Source organism: Bos indicus x Bos taurus, chromosome 3, assembly GCF_003369695.1.
Source record: "Bos indicus x Bos taurus breed Angus x Brahman F1 hybrid chromosome 3, Bos_hybrid_MaternalHap_v2.0, whole genome shotgun sequence".
Lineage (NCBI taxonomy): Eukaryota > Metazoa > Chordata > Mammalia > Artiodactyla > Bovidae > Bos > Bos indicus x Bos taurus.
Window position 1 is genome coordinate 109,667,895 of NC_040078.1, and position 14,965 is coordinate 109,682,859.

Here is a 14,965-nt window from a genome sequence, read left to right on the forward strand (position 1 = left end):
CGCTGCATTCCTATGAGTCCCTCTGAAAGGGCAGTGAGACCAATTGGGAGGGGTCTGGGCTGGAGAGCAGGCCGGCCCGGCCCCTCCCCTGGCGCACAGCTGGATTCCGGAATCCGGCCCGCGGGCAGATCCCCGAACCCTCCAGGGCCCCTACTGCCTGCCATTTCTCCAGCGTTGGGGGGAGCTGGCGTCCGTAGGAGACACCCTCCCCCGGCCATCCGGTGGATAAAAATAGCCGTGCGCAGGCCTTGGGAACGGTAATGGGAGCCACATGTTGGCCAGATGTGCCCGCGAGCTACTGCCAGGAATGCGGACTGCAGAGAACGCGAGCGCGAGCGCCCGCCCCGCCGCGCAGGCCCCGCCCCGCACGGACCAGGGAGGCGTGGCGCGCGTACTCTGCAGAGTTTACTTTCCGGCGTTTTCCGAAGACGTGTGCAAGGACGTGGGTGGCCAGAGCCTGACTTAGCTCCAGGTCCCGCCGCAGTCCCTCCCGGGCCCACCCTCAATGCGTCTGCGTCTGCGCGTGAATGGAGCCCCGGTCCCTCTGCTTCATCTGAACCTAGTGGAGAGAGGGCGTCAGGGGAGGGCCAGCCGCCCACCCCCGCCCCGCCCCGCCTGGGACCCGCACCCCACCCACCTCCAGCAGTAGGCGCTTCTCCTTCTCGCTCTTCAGCTCCTCCCAGATGTCAGTTAGCTTCTTTCTGCGGACATGGGAGACCCAGGGGAAGGGGTGGGCCGGGCAAGCCTAGAGCCCGCACCCCTCGCCTCCCCGCACCTCTCCCCACTTACTCCAGCTGCACCCCCATCTGCTCCAGCGACTTCCTTAAAGCCTCCACCTGGTCCTTTATCCTCAACATGTCGTCTCCGTCACTTCTGCGGTCTGTGAGATTTGGCGGGGCCGAGGAGCGCAGGGTGGGGGGCGTTTGGAACTCCGCACTCTTCTGAGCAGGGGTTACCTCTTTGGAGGGCACCCCTTCTTTGGGAGACTCCTCCTCTTTGGGGGCAGCCTCAGCCTTTGCTGGTGCCTCCTCCAGGAGGGTCGTCGCCTCTTCCTGAGGGTGGGCCTTCTCAAGGGCAGGCGCGGACCCTGACTTGGGGTTGGACTCGGACTGGAGAGGGGAGCTGGCCCTCCTCTCCAGGGGCTGTTTCACCATGCCGAGGAGGGGCTCCTCTGGCATGTGCACCTCCTCTTGGGATTGAGCCTCACTGGCCTCAAGAGACCTGGCGTTTGGCGGGGCGTCTTCCTCCGGAGAGAAGTCATGGGACTGAGTGTTGGCTCCCACAGGCTCCGGGGTCAAGACCTTTCCTAGGGTGGGGGCCTCATCCCCCGGAGCGGCCTTTGGACCAGCGGCCTCTTCTTCAAGTAGGACTTCTGGGACCTGGGCCTCATGCACAGAAAGGACCCTGTCTGGACTGGGGGCCTTGTCCTCCAGGGTTGGGGTCTCCTCTAGGGTAGGGACCTTCTCTGGAGTTAGGGTTTCCTCTGGAGTGAGGATCTTTTCTGAAGGTGGGGTCTTCTCTGGGTTAGGGGACTTATCTGGAGACAGAGTCTTCTCTGGACTAGGGGTCTTATCTGGAGGTGGGGTCTTCTCTGGTTTGGGGGCCCTATCCAGAACTGGTGTCTTCTCTGGGCTGGAGGTCTTGTTCAGAACTGGGGTTTTATTCACACGAGGGCCCTTTGTAAGGCGGCTCTGCTTTTCATCCTGTAGTGATGCGGGTGCAGACTCAGCCAAGGGATGGGTACCTTGATGGTCTGAGTCTGGTTCCCCTCAGCCTGGGATCCTTCACCCTCACAGGCCACACCCCTGGGAACCAGCCTCCATCTAGGATCCCCGTTCTCCCAGGTCTAGGATCCCTGCTCTCCCAGGTCTCGTGCCTCTCACCTGACTGGCTGCAGGGCGTTGCTGGGAAGCCTGCATCTTAGATCGCTTTCTGCCAGGCTGGAAACTGCTGTTGGAGCCTGTGAGAGCAGACTCTCAGGAATCCAGGCCTACTTAGACCCCAAGCCGCTCCCCATCTCTGTCCCCTTAGCACAACCACCCCAGGGCTCACCCCACTTCAGGGAGGCAGTGAGACTTACTGGAGTTTCGAGAGGGGCGCTTCTGACTGTCTTCGCTGGGTGTCCAAGATGGCCTGAAACACATCCCCATCAGACCCGGGGCTGGGGGCAGGGAGCAGTATTTCTTTCGTATCCTCCTTCCCCCATACCCCGCTCCTTACTTGGTTTTGCTGGGCTCAGTGGGAGCTGTCACCAGCTTCTTGGCTGTAGGGAGGACTGTTTTGGGCACCATCTTTTTGGGTTCCTTAATAGGAGCTAGGAGGGCAGAGGGACATTTGTTCACTCACTCATTGCTTTCATCTAAGAGTCACTGACCCTGTCCTGTGCTGTGCAGGGACTAGTAACAGGAGATGAATCATATTTGACCGGCTGCTGGGAGCTCTGGGGACACTGACCACCCAGGAACACCCCAAAGAGTTGTCAGGGAGGCTTTGTGGGGAGACGGCTCCAAATCCCACCGATTTTTAATCCATGCTTTTCTACAACTTGTACTCAGCTTAGTGCCCACAGCTGGTTCAGACTCTTCTGCTTCCTGGACACGGCAACAGCCACTCCGCTTCCAGTCCACACTCCCTCCTCTGTCTTCTCTATCATGTCTACTCCCTAGGAGACTTCATCCAGTCTTATGAGTCTAATTATCATCAATAAGCCAACAACTGCCAGATTTTCAGCTCTAGTCCCTTCCTCTTCCCTGGACTCCAGACTCATACCCGATCGGCCTCGCAGTATTTCCACTTAGCATCACACACTTAGCAGAGCTAACCTCTGGCTTCTCAACCTCCTTGCCCTCGGAATCTGGCCCTTTCCCAGTGTCCCCCATCTCACCCACTCGCCCACTCACTCAGATGACAAAGTGAGGCGTCCCCCTCGACACCTTTATTCCTTTTTGCTGCACGCACAAACCATCAGTAAGTCCTGTCTGTTCTAAACACACCCTGAATCCAGCCACACATCCTCACCTCCATGACTATGCTCTCTAGATCAAGTCACACCATCTTCACGAGAACTACTGCAGCAGCCTCCAACCTGGGCACGGGCTGCACCCACCCTGCCTACGGTGTGCTTGCCCCACAGCAGCCAGAGAGGGCCCGCGTTCTACTGGAGAAACCGACACAAACAAAAGCAGTAAACTGTGGGGACTTCCCTGGTGGTCCAGTGCTTAAGAATCCCCCTTGCAATGCAGGGGACACAGGTTCGATCCCTGGTCGAGGAACTAAGATCCCACATGCTGCGGAGCAACTAAACCCGCGTGCCACAACTACTGAGCCTGCGCTCTAGAGCCCGTGTGCTGCAACGAAAGATCTCACATGACAAAAGGAAGATCTCACATCCCACAACTAAGACCAGATACAGCCAAACAAATCAATATTTAAAAAAAAAATAAACTATGTAGTGCGTTAGATAGTTATTGGGCTTCCCAGGAGGCATTAATGGTAAAGAACCCACCTGCCAATGCAGATGAAAGAAACGCAGGTTTGATCCCTGGGTCTGAAAGATCCCCTGGAGGAGGGCTCCAGTATCCTTGCTTGGAGAAGCCCATGGACAGAGGAGCCTGGTGGGCTATAGCCCATAAGGCTGCAAAGAGTTGGACACAACTGAAGCAACTTAGCACGCATGCCAGAGATTTATTAGTTGTACTGAGGAAGAATAAGTAGGGGGGGCGTGTATAATTTTAAATAGGGCGATCAGGGAAGGCCACACGGAGAAGTCAGCATCTGAAGGCAGTCGCACAAGTGACATTCACCTCCACATCTACAGAAACAGCCACCCAGGCACATGCATGCATGCTGAAGCTGACTTACACACATGGTATCACACCCAGATACAAACAGAATCCCCCAATAATGGGTCGCAGTGGGCGAGAGCATGGCTCCTACAGCCAGACAGCAGGTTTGGAATTCCTGCTCTATTACTTGCCAGATGGGTGGGAACCTGGCCGGTAACTTAACCTTTCTGTGCCCTGTGTCCTCACCCATAAAACATGGATAACAAGAATACCCATCTGGTAGGGTTCTGTGAGGTCTGAGTGACAACCTGTGAGGTGCTTAGTGGCTGGCATACAGTCAAATGCTCAGGAAATGTTAACCGACTCCAGCTTCTTGTAGTGTGGCCGGTTAGGTGTTCTGTGGGACCCTCCCACTAGACAGCAATTATATCCTGCTTTTGGATACAATTTTAAGGCACCACTGGACATAAGAGAGGTAGGAGAAATCCACAAGAAAGGGAGGAACTGGGGCCAGAAAGGAAGTGAGAGAGCAGGCCTACTTTGTGGCTACAGAGCCTGGGAACTGTGAGGAGCAGGTGGCCCGGGTATTGCTCCCTTGGCTCATCATAGGCCCACAGCCCGGTAGCCACAGAGCAGCGAGAACCTAGCACCACCTTCTTCCGGAGGACTGCAGTAGTCGCTGCTGGTTGGTGCCCTCTGGCTACTGGCAGGAGTAAAAGCAAGTCCTCTCTGCAAGTTTTTTCCCTACATGCCAGACTCCCACAGATTGGGATCGTATACAAAGATCCTAAAACACACGAGATGGCAGACCACTGAGAGCAGGAGTCAGCAGACGCAACACACAGCAGATACTGGAAGTGTCAGGAAGGGAACACAGCGCAGTCATGCATAATATATCTGAAGAAATAAAGGGCGAGCATGCAAGAAAAGGACCATTAGGCATAAACAAGCAGATTTTTGGGGGAGAGAAAAAAAGAGTTCTGAACTACTAGAGATGAAAAATAGCATTTGTGAAATAAAATGCAGTGTATAGGTTCAACAGCGGATCAAACCTAGATAAAAACTAGAGAGAGAATTAGTAACTAGAAGTAGAATGACACAAGGAGTGAAGATTTGAAAACGATGTTAAAAGGAATGAGTTAGTATTTGTGAAATAAAATGCAATGTATAGGTTAAACAGCAGATTAAACCTAGATAAAAGCTAGAGAGAGAATTAGTAAACCAGAAGTAGAATGAGACAAGGAGTGAAAATTTGAAAGCAGTGTTAAAAGGAATGGGTAACAGAAGCAGGGTTTGACTATGGCTGAGTGAGGTAGATGGTAGATAAACCCTCTCCCCACACAGCAACTATAAAGCTGGATTAAAAGTGATAAACCACCATTTCAGCACTGGGATACTGACCAAAGGTGTAAAATAATCTGAGAAGTATTTGTGCCTCATGGTGTTCTTGCCTGCTCCCTTCCTTCCCCCAGTCCATGCTGCCTTGGTCCACGCGGCCGTTCTACAGGGTGGGACAGAGAAAGGTCAGCAGCTTCACTGCCATGGTTGAAGAGCACTCAATCAATACGGTGTGCAACTTCGGATTTGGCATTGGTTTCACTGCTATGACACCCAAAGTGCAGCAACCAAAGAAAAAATGGGTAGTGTGACTTCAAAAAAATTTTAAACTTTTGTGCATCAAAGAACACCATCAAGAAAGTGAAAAGCCAACCCAAAGAACGGGGGGAAATACTTGCAAATCATACATCATCAGGGACTTTTACCTAGAAAATATAAAGAACTCCCACAATTCAATAGTAAAAAGCCAACCCAACTAAAAATTGGGCAAAGGACCATTTCTTCAAAATAAGGTATACATGTAGCCAATAAACAGGAAAAGATACTCCACATCATTAGCTTTCAGAGAAATGCAAAGCAAGACCACAATGAAATAGCATTTCACATCCACTAGGATAGTTACAATCAAAAGACAGATAATAACAAGTGTTGGTATGAATGTGGAGAAACTGGAGCCCTCATACACTACTAGCGGGAATATAAAATGGTAGTCACTTTGGAAAACAGCCTGCCAGTTCTTCTCAAAGTTAAAAATAGATCGTGTGTGTGTGTGTGTGTGTGTGTTAGTTGCTCAGTTGTGTCCAACTCTTTGTGACTCCATGGACTGTAGCTGACCAGGCTCCTCTGTCCATGGAATTCTCCAGGCAAGAATACTGGAGTAGGTTGCCATTCCCTTCTCCAGGGGATCTTCCCCTGGAAGAATTTCTTTCACTGGTATATACCCAAGAGAAATGGAAGCATATCCACAGAAAATATTGTACACAAAAGTTCATAGCCCGGACTTCCCTGGTGGCACAGCGGATGAGAATCCATCTGCCAGTACAGGGTCCCAGGTTTGATCCTTGATCAGGGAACTAGATCCCACATGCTGCAACTAAAATATCCTGTGTGCCACAACTAAGACCTTGGGAAGCCAAAAAAATAAATAATTTTTAAAAAAGAATTATTAGGCAATAAAAAGGAATGAACTACATACATACTACAAAATGGATGAAACTTGAAAATATTATTCTAGGTGAAAGAAGCCCATTAGAAAGACCATATATGATATGATATCATGTATATGAAATGGAGGCAGATCTATCAAGACAAAGATTAGTGGTTGTCTTGGGATGGGGAGGGGAGAATGGGGAAACTGATGGGATAATGGCTAAACAGTATAGCCGGTGGAACCTCCCTTGTGGTCCAAGGGTTAAGACTCTGCACACCCAATGCAGGCAGCCTGGGTTTGATCCCTGGTCATGGAAGGAGATCCCACATGCCACAATTAAGAGCTGTGGGTGCAACTAAAGGTCCACATGCCGTAACAAAGATCGAAGATCCTGCATCCCACACCAAGGCCCGACACAGCCAAATATATATATAACTTTTAAAGTACAGTGGGTGATGTTGCACAACTATGACTATACCAAACACCACTGAATTGCACACTTGAAGGAGTGAACTGTACGTGAGTTTATCTTAGTAAAGCTGTTCACCCACGTTCCCCCCAAAAGATGACAGGCTAGATTTGGCCCATAAACCACAATTTGCTAACTCCTGACCTAAACACCCCAATTTAAAGGCAGAGAATGTCAGACTGAATTAAAAAAACAAGATCCAACTACATACTGTGGACAACAGATTTAAAGACACAAACAGGTTGACAATAAAAGATTGGAGAAAGATATATCACACGAATAGTAACCATAATAGTACCAAAATGTTAATATCAGACAGAACAAGCTTTGAGACAAGAAAAATTACTGAAGACAAAGAGGGAGAGTTATAATGATAAGCAGGTGAATACATCAGGAAGAGATAATAATTACAAATGTATATGTGCCTAAAAACAAATCCTCAAATATATATAAAACAAAACACTTACAGAATTGAAAGGAGAAATAATTAAAAAACAATAGTTGGAGGTTTTGTTCAGGAGAAAGGTTAAGACTTTGAATTCAGACTTGTAAAGTTAAATACATCTGGTAAATTTCAAGAGCAATCACTAAAATAATAAATATAAAGTGCAAATTTCAGAAAAATGAAAAAAGTGAAACATGAAAAAAATAAAAGAATCATTGAAAAATATTTTAAAATAATTATGATTAATATAGTCTAAACTCGTCAATATATCACCAAACAAAAAGAATCGCAAACTGAGTTAAAAAACAAAGGTAATTTCTAGAGATCTTTTGCAAAACAATGTGCATATAGTTAACACTACTGTACACTTAAAAATGGTTAGAATTTTTTTTTTAAGTATTTGAATATTGTAACAGGAGACTGAATAAGAATATAGTAACAGGAGACTGAATAAGAATATACTAACAAGAGATTGAATAAGAAAAGAGAAAGGAAAAAATAAACACTATTAGAAATGAAGAAAAGATGTAACTACAGATACAGATGAGATTAAAAAGACTATAAGAGAATATTATGAAAAACATCATATAAATGATTAGAAAATATTGATTAAATGGATAATTTGAACATATAACTCACTAGAACCGACTCAAGAAATTTCACGAGATTTTTGGTCAACCATGGTTACCCAGGAAGCAGGAAACAGAAGGCTTCTTGTGTACATCTCCTAAGGTGTGAAGTTTCTTCTCCCTCTGAGATCCAAAGCAAAGTCCTCTAAAGAACAGTTGTAAAGGGGTCTTTGTAGATGTAAGAAAGTTATGAGGAGGTCATACTAGGTTAGGGTGGACCCTAACCCAGTGACTGGTATCCTTATTAGCAGAGGGAAATTTGGACAGAGACACACAGGGCAGAAGACCTTATGAAGACCGAGACAGAGAACAGAGCGATGCATCTACAAGCCACAGACCGCCGGAAGCTAAGAAGAAGCAAGGAAAGATTCTTCCCTCAGACCCTTCACAGAGAACACCACCATGTCAACATCCTGATTGTGGGTTTCCAACTTCTGAAAATGTGAGCTATTTCTGTTCCTTTAAGCCAGAAAGTGGGGAAGGGAAGAAAAAAAGAATTTGAGCCAGAAGGCAGACTTGCTTATAACTATAAAAAAACTGAAGTAGTTTAAAATTTTCTCATAACAGAAGAGAACAGGACCAGATGAATCTACAAGCAAATTTTATCAGCTTTCAGAGAAAGACGATTCCCATCTTATGTAAGATCTGATAGATATTTAAAGATAAGGAAAAAAAAAAAAGTATATTCCTTGGGATTTCCTTTGTGGTCCAGGGATTAAGAATCTGCCTGCTGATGCAGGGGACATGGGTTCAAGTCCTGGCCTGGGAAGATCCCACATGCTGTGGGACAACTAGACCCGTGTGCCACAGCTACTGAGCCTGAGCTCTGCAGCAAGAAAAGCCACTGCAATGAGAAGCCCGTACACCACATCTGGAGAGTAACCCTTGCTCGCCACAACTAGAGAAAACCCACACACAGCAACAAAGGGCCCATGTGCTGCAATGAAGACCCAGTGCAGCCAAAAATAAACAAATAATTGGTTTAAAAAAGTATATTCTTTAACTCATTCAGGGGCCAGTATAGTATTGATAATCAGATGAAGACAGTAAAAATAAATGCAAAAATCTGAAGGGGGAAAAAAAAACTGAGGCGGTATCCCAATAGCATATAAAAAAAAATAAACCATGACCAATATGAATTCATCCCTGGAATATAAGGGTGATTTAGTATTAGAAAATCCTACAAATATCTTTACATCGACAAATTAAAGAAGAAAACCCATTTAATCATTTCAAATCATTCACATAAACAATGGAGAATTTGATACCCACTTTTGATAAAAATTCCAAGTAAAAGAAATAGGATCTTCCTTAATCAGACAAAAACACACTTACAAAAGATCTAAGCATCAAATATCATTGTGAAAGGGAAACAGTTTGAAGCATTTCATTTAAAATCAGAAACATAGTAATGATATTCAGTATTACTATTTCTATTCAATACTGTATCACAATCCTAGCCACTAAAGTAAAATAAGAAAATGAAATCTAAAAGGTTGTAAGAAATGAATAGAGCCAAACTGTCATTACTCACAGATCAAATTGACTGTCTTCATAGAAAAGTATTGAGGATTTACAGATTCAACATATTTCTACAGCCCAGGAATAAACGGGATATCTAATTTTCAAAAAAACACAATAAAACTCACATGCAGAAATAATATATAGTGCCAGAACAAGTGATAGTCTATATGGAAAAACGTATAATTGGATCACTCACTAAAATCAATGCTACATAGATAAAGGCACTTAACAATGAAAAGCAACCCTTTACAAGTTTTAAAGAAAATATAAATGACTGTCTTTCTGAACTTCAGGCATGAAGGGATTTCTTAAACAAGAAAAACACCTACTAATCATTAAAGATAAGATTGATATATGTGCATTGAAATTACTCCTAGCAACCTAAATGTCCATTTACAGAGGAATGGATAAGAAGATGTGGTATATATACACAATGGAATATTACTCGGCCATAAAGAAGAACAAAATAATGCTATTTGCAGCGACATGGATGGACCTAGAGATTGTCGTGCTAAGTGAAGACAGAGAAAGACAAATACCATATGTCATTCATATGATTGACCATAAAATTAAATTAAAACTAAAAATTAGATCATATGAGGAATCTAACTTTTAAAAATGATATATAGATAAATAAGCTATAAGGATTTATTATTGAATAGCTGTAAGGATTTATTGGGCTTCCCTGAAAGCTCAGTTGGTAAAGAATCCACCTGCAATGCAGGAGACCCCAGTTCGATTCTTGGGTCCAGAAAATCCGCTGGAGAAGGGATAGGCTGCACACTCCAATATTCTTGGGCTCCCCTCGTGGCTCAGCTGGTAAAGAATCTATCTGCAATGTGGGAGACGTGGGTTCGGTCCCTGGGTTGGGAAGATCCCCTGGAGAAGGAAAAGGCTACCCACTACAGTATTTTGGCCTAGAGAATTCCACGAACTGTATAGTGCATGGGGTCGCAAAGAGTCGGACACGACTGAGCGACTTTCACTTCAAGGATTTATTATTATTGTAAAATATAGCCAATATTTTACAATAACTTTAAATGGAGTAAAAGAGGTAAAAATTTTGAATCACTATGTTGTATACCGGAAACTAATATAATATTGTAAATCACCTTACTTCAAAAAAGCTTTTTTAATTTACAACTCCTATTCATTAAAAAAAAAAGAAAAGCCATAAACTGAAACTATCTATAACATGTACATCCCATAATCAGAATATATAAAGAACTCAACAGCTATCACTAACCAGGGAAATACAAATGAAGTCCACAATGAGATGCTGTTTTGTGCCAGATTCACAAAAATAATGAAATCTGATAATAGCAACCGTTTAAGAGGGTTTGGATCAGTATGCTCTCATACACCAGGGGTGGAGTGAAGTGTACAAGTCCTTTGGAAACCAATGTGACTTTACCTCATAAAAGTTGACTATTCACATACCCTACTATCTAGGAGCACCACTCCATATGTAGAGAAACATTATGCCTGCACACTGGGAGCCAGTGTTTATGGCAGCACCGTTTATAAGAGTGAAAACTAAAAACAGTGAAAACGTCCAACCAGGAATAGACCAGATACACAAACTGCGGTAATTCCTGCAAGGAATAGTAAACAACACGGAAAAACAAATGAACTACAGGGACTTCCCTAGTGGTCCCTAGTGGCTAAGACTCCGTGCTCCCAAAGCAGGGGGCCGAGGTTCGATCCTTGGTCAGGCAACTGGATCCCACCTGCCGCAACTAAGAGTTCGCACGCGGGATCTAAAAGATCCTGCATGCCACAGTGAAGACTGAAGATCCCGAGTGCCTCACAAAGACCTGGAGCAGCCAGATAAATATTTAAAAAGAAAAGAAAAATAAATAAACTGCATCTACACACAACATGGATGTGAGTTTTAGAAACATAATATTGACTAGAAACAAGAAAACCATAAACGTATGATACCATTTTTATACAACTCAAAACAAAACTATATTAAATGATACCTTGTTTAGGCACATAACATAAGTGAATACACCTAAAAACTCCAGGGAATTACTAAAAATTCAGGATAGTGGTTACTGGTTACCTCTGATGTGGGGAGAGGAGCAGAAGGGAAAGAGGAATACACAAACCACCGGCAATTCTAGTTCTTGGGTTTGGGTGACCGACCAGGGGTGTTCGTTGTTAAGTTTTAAAACACATACGTTACGTATATGTTTGGATTGTGTGCATTACATTAAAACATAAAGACACATCCCACAGATACACTGACACATAAACATAGCTATTCTCTGACTCACTTGATAGATACCTGAACACAAAGTCTCAAAGACCCATATATACCGATCCATACATTTCCTCACAAAATGAAACAAACGTAAACACGATCCTTGATGAGAATGATAGCCACATGCTCAGGACAGAGGAAGAGGAACGTAGTAACACACACGAAGTGACACAGTCCTAACACTGACCCACCACACATTCCTACCAGGCCTTTAACCCATGGGGGTACCTCCTGAGGGTGTGCACTGGACCACTGGGAAGCTATGGGTGTCTGTGAGCACCTGGACTGGTGGGCCTCCTAGAGATCACTCCCCAGTCCCAGGCTTCCCGGGCACCCACCTGATTCCTGAGATACCACTTTCCGTGGGACCAGCTTCTTGATCTACGCAGAAAAAAGTGTCAGAATCGGAAGAGGAGCCCTCACACTTCTAGGTCCACCCTCGCTTGTGGGTGGCCCTCCAGCTGTGTCCAGCGAGTGCCACCACCCTCAACTTTGTCCAGAGTGGCCTGCCCCTTGCCACCAGGGTGCCTGGCTCCGTACTCACTGGGGGAGGTGGGAGCACAAAGTTATCTGGGAAAAGTCCTCTTCTGCCTTGAGACTCTCCTTCCCACCAGCCCTTATCCTCTGTGACCTGGGAGAGCAAGAGGTCGTGGGGAAATGAGCCAGACCCCCAAGCTCCTCCCCTCCCTAAGCCCACCCTCTCAACATCCCCCGTCCCCGTGCCCTCCCTGTGCCTTGCACACCTTCCTCAGCACTTTCACCTCATCGCCCCTCCGAAGCGCCAACTCGTCTGGGGCCTCAGGACGGTAGTCAAACAGGACCCTGTAGGTCTCGGGGTAGGAGACTGAGGGGAGTTCAGTTCACTGAAGCCAAATCCCCTCCCCAAACAAGTCATAGGCTCCCTCCTCCATCAGCCTACCTGGGCACCCCCTCCCGCAAGTCACAGGGGTTTGGGGAAGAGGATTTTGAGGGGCCCTTTGGCGGGGTGCTCACCTGTCTGCAGGTAGTCTGGAGGGCTGTCATAGGTCAGGCTGCTCAGCTAGTGGGGGCAGGGCAAGGACCAAGCTGAGCCTCGAGCCCCCTAAGAGGAACTCACCAACAACTCTTTGCCCACTCCACCCACTTTACCTTGGGAGGCCGCTGGGGGCCAAGGATGACTGAAGGGATGTCTGGATTGCCAAGGCCTGGTGGGGGATAGTGAGGTTAGGGAGGGTGCTAATGCAGTTGAGGTCATGGGAGAGGTCAAAGGGGTCATAGGGCAAGATGTGCAGATCACAGGTTCAGGCCACTGGGGCAGGTCACTGAAGACTGTAGTCTGGTCACAGGGGTTCACGGGGTCACAGGGTCCAGGTCTCACTTGGGGGCCCACTGTCCAGCAACTCCACAAAGTTGGATGGGAAGGCTCCCAGCTGCCCGTTCTTCTTCCCCAGCCACCAGCCGTCCTCAATCTGGGAAGGGGGGAGGACGCAGGGGCATCTGGTTCTGCCCCAAGGGTCTCCCTAGCAGTCTTAAACCCTGATTCACCCCGATTCTGCCTGATGACCCCTCTCCTCCCTTGCTCCCTCACTTTCCCATTTCTGTGCCCCTCATCAATTTCATCACCCACAACCTCACAGCCCCCATGTCTCCTCACTCAGAGATTCCATTGTCTCCCCTCAAACCCCTCTCATCACCTCATCCCCTCACCTCCTTTATCACTTCCACAATCTCCCCAGCTTGCAACTGCAGCTCGTCCGCCTGCTCCGGGGTGTAGTTGAAGTTTGCTTTGCACCATCTTCGGGGGCCCAGAAATTTGACTGAGCGACCTGGTGTCGGTCGAGAGTGAAGCAGCTTGAGTCTCACGCTCCAGTCCGCGGAGCTGGGGGAGGGGCAGGACGCGCTCGCACCCTTCGTTGGTCCAGGCCCCACCCCAGGGCGGAGCATTGTACTCGAGAACCAATCACGGATCGCGCCGTGGCCTCGCAGCCCCGCCCAGAACCTCGCCCTTCGAGGCAAGTTGGGGACAACCTGGGTGCTGAGGCTCCGAGCGCGCGCGCGCGTCCACGTGCCCCAGCGCTCACCTCGGCGGCGCGCACAGCGCGGTCTCGGCGCGGCCTCCCCAGAGCAGCGGAGGGTCTCCGGGATCTCCTGCGAAAGAGCGCACCGAGAGAGGGGCTCTCAGCTCCCTGGGGAGCGCGCAGAGAACCGCCGCCTGACCTCCGGCTCGGCTCTACCTCACCTGCACCAGGGACTCCGGGAAGAGGCCACAACGGCCCCCCAGCTCTCCACGCATCCAGCCCCGTGCGGGCGTCTTGCACACCTGCCGGATCACGTCACCAGGCGCCAGGCTCAGCTCGTCCTCCTTCTGCGCACGATATCCGGCCAGGACCAGCACCTCTGCGGGAGGAGGATGGCGCGGGCACACGGTTCAGAAGAGCCCAGTAGGGGCTGACTGGCCCTGGCGCGAGTCCCGGACCCAGTGTGGACAGCGGGAGAGCGGAGTAGTGGTGTAGGCTTTTAATGCTATTTCCAGGCAGAAGAGCCACCCCAAACCCTCTGCACATACCCATGGCTTCCAGGGCTCCTTCCGGAGCCGAACAGGGTGGATGGTGCGGTAGCGTTAGCAGCCGAGTACTGGGGCCAGGTAGGGTGGGACTAGCCGCGAGATTGTGAAGCCAAGGAGGCGGAGACGCAAGCCCATAGGTTGGGCTCTGGTGCAGGGAGTGGGTGTAGGAGGGGGCGGCCCGGATCGGCAGGCTCGGCCCCAACTATGGGTGAGGACTCCAGGACCTCTGGCCAGTGCTGGGGTCACTGCTGCCCGACAAGCTATCTGCCCAGCTACCTCCCCTCCGTATCCCAGCCTTGGCCGAGTCTCCCACTCGCCACTGGCACACAGCCGTCCCTGGCTTACCCTCTCCTGATTCTTAGCTGCATGGGAGTCGAGACAGCATACCAGGGTGGGGCCCCCAGCAGGCAGCAACCGCTCTTAGTCGGGTCCTGGATGGGTGGAGTGGCTGGTTGCTCAGTGTGCACAAAGTTATTGCTGCTTTCCCTGGAAGGTGTATTCATCCCTGTAGTCCCTTCAAGGAGGAAGAGCTTAAAAACCCTTTCTTCAGGCCACTGGGGCCTAGCTTGGTTTCAGCAAACACCTCGGGATTCTCCTCAGGGGAAGACAGGAAGGCAACTTTGGGAGCTTTCAAGACTCGTGCTTTCCTACAGCCAAGGCCAGAGCTGGCAAAGGTTAGTGCCAGTCCCAGGTGGGCCGGGCTGCTGATCATCTTCCTGCTTAGTGGTGAACACACAGAAGGCCAAGCCTGTCATCCACACCCCTTGACCCCTGCCCCACTGCTTTGGAAGCCAAAGTCCTTGCTTACAAT

General features: G+C 48.4%; 1 protein-coding gene across 2 annotated transcripts; it reads right to left on the minus strand.

The window, feature by feature from the left end:
* Positions 1 to 387: 387 nt before the first annotated feature.
* Positions 388 to 14,829, minus strand: SH3D21 (SH3 domain containing 21). Of its 2 annotated transcripts, XM_027537821.1 has the most exons (16): positions 14,155 to 14,829; positions 13,828 to 13,985; positions 13,670 to 13,736; positions 13,296 to 13,414; positions 12,967 to 13,057; positions 12,738 to 12,793; positions 12,603 to 12,648; positions 12,353 to 12,453; positions 12,154 to 12,240; positions 11,948 to 11,990; positions 2,221 to 2,314; positions 2,081 to 2,133; positions 1,884 to 1,960; positions 790 to 1,703; positions 638 to 701; positions 388 to 559 (listed from the first exon to the last, which is right to left on the minus strand). In XM_027537821.1, exons 1-16 carry the CDS (start codon positions 14,156 to 14,158, stop codon positions 503 to 505), a joined length of 2,031 nt encoding a protein of 676 aa, XP_027393622.1. In that variant the 5' UTR covers positions 14,159 to 14,829; the 3' UTR covers positions 388 to 502. The 2 variants fall into 2 exon arrangements, with proteins under 2 accessions (XP_027393622.1, XP_027393623.1); XM_027537822.1 differs by lacking the exons at positions 12,967 to 13,057; positions 13,670 to 13,736; positions 13,828 to 13,985; positions 14,155 to 14,829 and having other exon boundaries at positions 13,296 to 13,473.
* Positions 14,830 to 14,965: the final 136 nt, after the last annotated feature.